The sequence below is a fragment of the Sinocyclocheilus anshuiensis genome, unplaced genomic scaffold (assembly GCF_001515605.1).
Source record: "Sinocyclocheilus anshuiensis isolate Anshui unplaced genomic scaffold, SAMN03320099.WGS_v1.1 scaffold53, whole genome shotgun sequence".
Classification (NCBI taxonomy): Eukaryota; Metazoa; Chordata; class Actinopteri; order Cypriniformes; family Cyprinidae; genus Sinocyclocheilus; species Sinocyclocheilus anshuiensis.
Window position 1 is genome coordinate 172812 of NW_015537934.1, and position 7573 is coordinate 180384.

Here is a 7573-nt window from a genome sequence, read left to right on the forward strand (position 1 = left end):
AAGAGTGTATGCAGAACTACGGAGACAATACTGGATCTTGAGGGGTCGGCAAGCTATTAGACACCACCAGCTCAATTGTTCATCCTGTCAACGGTGGAGAGCTTGGCCTAAGGTACCACAAATGGCAGACCTGCCACCAGAGTGGCTCAGACTTCTTTGTCCACCGTTCTACTCTACTGGAGTAGACTGCTTCGGCCCTTATCATGTTAAAATAGGCAGAAGGGTTGAGAAACGTTGGGGCGTCATTTTAAAATGCCTCACCACAAGAGCTGTTCACATAGAGCTTCTCAACTCCTTGGATGTGGATGCCTTCCTGCTGGCTCTTCGAAGATTCATAGCCAGACGTGGCAGACCAAAGGAGATCAGGTCAGACTGTGGCACAAACTTTCATGGTGTTGATCGAGAACTGCGTGAAGCCTTTACTGCTATGGAATCCCAATTAAAAGAGCAGCTAGCCGATTATCAGATCTTCTTCAAGTTCAATCCGCCTAATGCTCCTCATTTTGGTGGTGTTTGGGAGCGAGAGGTCCGCTCCATCAAAGCTGCTCTACAGGTGGCAGTTGGAGGTCAGTCTGTCTCAGAAGATGTCCTGTCTACAGTATTAGTAGAGGTAGAGGGCATTTTAAATTCTAAACCCCTTGGATACGTCTCCACAGACGTTGCAGATCTAGACGCCATTACACCAAACATTCTCCTCATGGGGCGGTGGGATGCATCACTTCTGCAGGTGGCGTATGCTTCAGGAGAAATGGGGCGGTGCAGATGGTGCCATTGTCAAAATCGTGTGGACCAGTTTTGGACTCAATTTACAAGGAATTACTTGCCCACACTACAGACACGCCAGAAGTGGCACAAGCCATCAGACTCTCTGACAGTAGGAGCAGTGGTTTTGATAATCAATCCACAACTTCCAAGGGCTCAGTGGCCCATTGGCAAAGTTACCAAGACTGTGGTCAGCAATGATGGATGTGTGAGAACAGCAGACATCAGTGTTCAAGGCAAAGTGTATACCAGGCCAGTAGCTCGCCTCATTACATTGCCAGCCTTTGAGGACGAAACCAAAGACTCCTAAAGAAAGTCTGACGACGTAAGTTTATTCCATGATGTTATGTTTGTAATACTGGATGTTTATACTGCTGAAATCTGTTTCTACATTAAGCCTGTGATGTTTGGTGGTTCGCGATCCTTATGATCATTAATTCATCACATGAAACGCAAGGAAGTGCCGCTAGCATTGCTGCTTATCTTGCTAATGTTTGTAATATCTCGTTTAATTATGTTTCTGATTCCGTACAATATATTCTACATTTGTTATACTTTCATATCGTAATGAGGATGTCGTATAATGTATCTTAAGTTGTTTATATGCTCCTTTACATCCTGTTTACATCCAGTAATTATTAGTTCACTAATTACACGTTAAGAGAAAATTGTTGATATTGTTTCATTTGAAATGTGCTATTTTACAGGAACAGTATGCAAATATTTGTTAGAAATTTAATTATTTACTTCTACTTATTGTTCATTGCAGAAACTACCTTCAATGCATATATGGTGAAACCCTGCACATAAATAAATGGTGGAAAGAAATTTGATGACTCCGACTCCCTGATCAGAGTACTGAAGTGGTTAACACCATTAAAGAACCGTGGGGCAGTCCCCAACAATGTATTTTAACAGTGTTACTCAATGAAACCATATAATTATTAACTAACCAATCCAGTGTTGCCAACTTAGCAATTTTGTTGCTAGATTTAGCAACTTTTTCTTCAAAAAGTACCTAGCAACAAATTTACTTTTAAAATTTATTTGGAAACTTTTAGCAACTTTTAACTGTGACTCAAATGATAAAAAGGCACATTTTCCTTTGAAATCACACAAAAAGAGGAAATCAAAGGTATCTAGCAGTACACATCACGTGAATTGAGTTTTTAGTTGCAATTGTTCAATAATCATTGTTCATTTATGATAACACCTTATTTCTGTCAGGACCACTATCGTCAAAGATGATTGACAATTAGCATACAGTTTGGATTGGCGGTATGGTTCCGTTCTGGGCAAGAACAGCAATAATCCCCCAGGGTAAACAGAACAGAACTAACATAAATGTATTTGCAGATATTGTTAAGTTCAATCATTTTATGTACACATTTTCGAATTAGTCTGATTCAAGGAGAATCAGAAGGCTGAATCCTGACTGACAGAGGAGGAGTTGGGGATGGAGGAGGGTCATTAGCTATTGAGCAATGCGAAAACTGCTGATAATACTGAGGGACCTTATATATGAATGCTTAGATAGGTGTCGTATTCCCATAGGTAGATGGGGATCAGCTGAGAGTCAGCTGATGCGAGCTTGACTAACGTGACCTGCCAGAACTAACGCTACGCTTGATGTTTGTACCTGCACTTGTTGATCAGTTAAAAATATGTAGAAAATTTGAAAAATACTGGTCATTTTCTGCCAGGACCTTATCCGTTAAGTTAAAACACAAAATACAATGCAAATCAATACAGAAAATTCCTTCAAATTAACAGTACATTGTGCTATTTTACAGACTTTTCCTAACGTGTAGCACGTTAACTAACTTGCTGCTGCAGTAGTTTTGTTACTCTGAATTTAGTCCAAATCATTTAATGCACAGCTCTTTATTTGCGCCCCCCCCACATCTTAGTTTACACTTGTGTTTGTCACTCCTGAAACACTATACGGTATAGGCTTACTAGTAAAAAGTTCAAAAAGTACAACTTTAAAATTGTACTTCTTAAAAATGGATGACGTGTACAGAGGAGAAACTGACTGCAGCCCATTAGGCAGATGCATCGGTCACTCCTGACCATCTGAAGAACCTCCATGAGAAGACAGAAAAGCACAGAGTTTGCAAAAGGTGCAGAAAACAGCTGCAGCATAAGTGCAAGAATTAACGGATTTTAGGGTCATTACTAGCATCAAGTCCCCATGACATAATGTGGTATTTTGTGTAAAAATGTACCAATACGTTCCTAAATTATGGCGGTCCAGGGGTGTTTGGGTCTCAGGGAGAAGAATTTCCACAAAGGCACTAACGCCAGAAAGCAGCTGTGTGAAAACAGCCACCTCAACGAGCAATACACTCGAGCAGTCATCCTCCCGATCTGCGATCTCACAATGACCTCTGCTGGAAATTGCACTGAATTGGTATGCAACAAAACACCTCTCAATCAACTTAAGCAATTATTTTTTTATTTGGGGGGGTGGGGTTTGAAAGGAAAATCTTTCTAGACTGTTTGAGCAAACATGGAACACATGCCATATGAATAAAGCACTGAATTGAAAAGATCTCCAGTAAGTGTTACGCAAAATGCCCATGACCATTTCAATGACTACTTCCCCAACCACTTCCCCAACCAGGACCACTTTCCCAACCACTTCCTTGACCACTTCCCCTACCACTTCCCCTACCATTTCCCTGACTACTTCCCCAACCACTTCCCCAACCAGGACCACTTTCCCAACCACTTCCTTGACCACTTCCCCTACCACTTCCCCTACCATTTCCCTGACTACTTCCCCAACCACTTCCCCAACCAGGACCACTTTGCCAACCACTTCCCCGACCATTTCCCTGCCCTGGACCACTTCCCCGCCCTGGACCACTTCCCCGACCATTTCCCTGCCCACTTCCCTGCCCTGGACCACTTCCCCGCCCTGGACCACTTCCCCGACCATTTCCTTGACCTCTTCCCTGACCATGTGGTTCACTGCATGCATGGCCACAGGTGGTTGGGCAACATTTCTGTGTGGCAGGACACTGGCCATCATGGAAACAGCTTTCAGCACATGCTTGAATCTTCTTCGGTTTGGGACAGTGACCCGGCTTCACTGCATGGACACAGATAGACAGTTTTAGTCCGTGCATGACTGTATAACCACTTCAATATACAGCACGAAACACTCAAAGCAGAAATAGCAAGTTTTACCTACAGAGTGAATTATATTCCAAGTATTATTCCTCTATTTTTGTAAAGCCATCCTGGGTTTAAAACTGTCCTAAAGGATTAATTCAAACCTACTTTCGACTAGAACAAAGGCAAAATGAAAATAATAAAAACAACAACGACCCAAACAATATAACAAACACCTTTATATGGAGCCGTACAGTAACGTCCACATCCATTGCTGCAGCACTTCTCATTGTTGGGACAGTTAGAGTCACTGTTACAGGACGTGGTACACGATTTTATTCCAGATGATTGGGGTGGACACTCTCCAGGCGTTGCTGACACAAGACCGAAAGCGTCACTGAATGCTGAACATCTTCATTCACTTAAATTAAAGTTTAATAATTGCAATCCCTTTTTAAAAGGTGACATCATGAAAAATCCGACTTTTCCAGGTTTTAAGTGCTATAGTGTGTTATATATATATATATATAAATAAAAAACATACCTTGCTACGTGTACTGTTAGGCTAACCGAGACTTGTCATTTGCACTTATATATTGTTGCTCTTTTGTTAGTTTTGACTGCTTTTATTGTCCTCATTTGTAAGTTGCTTTGGATAAAAGCGTCTGCTAACTAACTAACTAACGGTCCCTGGTGCATCTACAAACCAAGGAAACGTGAAAAAGATTAACCCAGGAACTTAATTTTGGGAAGCCTTTTTCTGCAAGCATCTGAGAAAACGAGTACGTCTGATTTTGCTCCCTTGGTGACGTGGCAAAGGGATCTCATAATATCACCACCCCTTAATCTGTACGTTTCCACCCACGGCGCCGTTATGGTGTTTTCGCAAGCACCAACATTTACCAGCTCCAATGCCATGGCGAAAGTTTCAGCAAAACATGCCAACTGTTCTGTCTTTGGCGGCACAGAACACTGTTTAGAGTCCCAGCCTCAGAGGAGACAGAGCAGTGCATTTGATTTATTTACTGTATATTGCTGCTGCCACACAGATCTAAAATAAACAAGTGATTTCCCAGCGGTTTACCTTCACAGACATAACCCACTGTTTTTGTAACGCGTGTTTTTAAGGTAAGCTTAGTACTCACATGCTGTGACAACTGCTTTCTGTGCGTGCGCTTCGGATGCGTGCACTCAAACTCATATGGTTTAAAACGCAAGATTTCAGTGTGATAAACAATCAGAACCAAAACAGATGTTTTTAGCAGATACGAGCTGTAAAGGTGCAGCTCTATTCTGGAAAAAGCGGCGGGGAGCAGCAGCTCATTTGCATTTAAAGACACCGGCCTGAAAAACAGCCCGTTTCTGCTTCCACTCAAAATTATATAATAAATGATCTGTGGAGTATTTTGAGCTGAAACATCACACACATTCTGGGGACACCAGAGACTTATTACATATTGTAAAAAGGGGCATAATGTGTCACCTTTGAGACTCATTGAATTCAATGTGTTGCTTTTTTTTTTTGGGAGGACCTCTAGTGTTCAAGAGGATCATTAGGGGAGGCCAGGGAGTGCGGTTTCAGCATTTGGAAATCACAGGTTTTACAACACATGTCTCAAACTTTAGTATAAATTTTACATATTTATCCACTTCAATCAAAAGTTAAAACCTACTACTCAACCCTAAACTATGAGAATCACTCATTTCTGCATTTCTTCAGGCTGTGTAATGAAGTTAACATATATTCTCACCTGTGGTCTTTCCTGGAGTAGCATCTGTAATGCTCAAGGATCCAGACAGACACAACAAAACAGCAATCAACGAGCAATACACTCGAGCTGTCATCCTCCCGATCTGCAATCTCACAATGATCTCTGCTGGAAAATGCACTGAATTGGTGCGTCAGGTGCAGCAGACAGCGACACACACAAAACTAAAACGAATAACCTTGTTGCTACAACATAAACCTCTGTAAAATGGGGTTTTAAAGATCCAAGGAGATCAGGTCAACTCCAACCCCGATCAAACTCACCTGTCTGTAGTTTTCTAGTAATCTGGAAGACCTTGATTAGCTTGTTCAGGTGTGTTTGATTGGGGTTAGATGAGCTGAATGCTGCGTTCACGCCATGTCATAATAATTAAGGAAGCCTAATTACGAGAGTATTGTGCGTTTCTATGGCGACACTGGGTGCTTTTCAATGCTTATTTGTGCATCCTTGCTTCCTTTCCTCACATCTTAGCTCCACCCCTTAAGAAGTCAGAAAGAGCTTTATTGCCAATGAATTGCACATACAAGGAATTTGTTTTAGTGTCACAAGCTTCCAGTACACAGAGACAACAACACACAGATAATAAAACAAGATGTGAATAAAATACACATGCATAAATATAAATAAACCACAAAAAATAATAAATTTGAATGACTCCTCTGCAGCCACAGTGCTGTTCATGATGGTGAGTGGGGGGAGTGCAGGGGGGCTCCTCCTGAAGTCCACGATCATCTCCACAGTTTTGAGCGTGTTGAGCTCCAGGTTGTTGTGACTGCACCAGACAACCAGCTGCTCAACCTCTTGTCTGTAAGCAGGCTCGTTACCGCCCTGGATGAGGCCGATGACTGTAGTGTCATCTGCAAAACTTCAGGAGCTTGACAGAGGGGTCTTTAGAGGTGCAGTCGTTGGTGTAGAGGGAGAAGAGCAGTGTGGAGAGGACGCAACCCTGAGGGGCTCCAGTGCTGGTGGTGCGGCTGTTGGATGTGAATTTACCAATTGTCACTAGCTGTTGCCTATCTGTCAGGAAGCTGGTGATCCATTGAGCTAGCATCGCCAGCGTGGTTGCCGCTAATCTCGCTTACATTACTAATACACTATTCACTGTTACTTGCTTTAATGGTGGATGTGTGTCTACCTTTGAGTGCAGGTGAGGACACGTTCGAGCTGCATTCTGCATCTGGCGCCGATGCACCACGGACCCTGGGTGCACCCGCAGCAGAAGACGCGAGCCAGGCCCCGGGCGACGACCTCTCCCCCTCCAGTCTTCGAGATCTCCACCCGGAACCGCTTCGCTCCACTCCACGCTGTGATCGTCGGAGACTCCATCATCCGGCACATCCGTACTACGATAGCTGAAGGTAAAGTGCACACCCACAGTTTCCCTGGTGCTCGTGTTCTCGATGTTTCTGTGCAGATACCCGCGAGGACACGAAAGGTTCAGAAGACTTTTTGCTTGAATGGATGAATGGTTATTGTGATGGTGTAAAGAACAGAAACTGCTCTTTGTTAATAATTGGAATCTTTTCTGTGAGCGTCCTAGGCTTTTTCGTGCTGATGGCCTGCACCGGAGCGGAACTGAGTCGGAGCGGAACTCCTGTCGGACAACATCTCCAGGACGCTACGCTACATATGACTAGTAAGTCAAATCTCAAATAACTGCCATAATGACTTTTACCCGCTTAAATGATAGAAGTACTTGCGCTGTCCAATCTATAAAGACTGTGTCTGTTCCCCGAATAGTGAGGTCAAAATATAAATTTAATGCAGGATCTACAAAAAATCTGATCATGATTAAACCAGAAAAATGTAAAATAAATGAACAAAAACAATTTTTAAAGTTTGGGCTCCTAAACATTAGATCACTCTCACCCAAAGCAGTTATTGTAAATGAAATGATCACAGATAATAGTTTTGATGTACTC

At 42.7% G+C, this 7573-nt stretch overlaps 1 protein-coding gene across 17 annotated transcripts in view; it reads right to left on the reverse strand.

The window, feature by feature from the left end:
• LOC107658398 (WAP four-disulfide core domain protein 5-like) overlaps positions 1–5869 on the reverse strand; it is a 56352-nt gene extending 50483 nt beyond the window's left edge. For 2 of the 17 annotated variants that reach the window (XM_016446991.1, XM_016446968.1), the window contains exons 1-4: positions 5634–5867; positions 4119–4256; positions 3677–3859; positions 3369–3507 (exon numbers count right to left, since the gene is read on the reverse strand). In XM_016446991.1, coding sequence (XP_016302477.1) covers positions 3369–3507; positions 3677–3859; positions 4119–4256; positions 5634–5727 — 554 coding nt within the window. In that variant the 5' untranslated portion in view covers positions 5728–5867. Of the gene's footprint in view, positions 1–3349; positions 3860–4118; positions 4257–5633 lie in introns of those variants that run through there. The other 15 variants (XM_016447038.1, XM_016446985.1, XM_016447033.1 and 12 more) reach the window with 13 other exon arrangements.
• Between the last annotated feature and the right edge of the window lie 1704 nt (positions 5870–7573).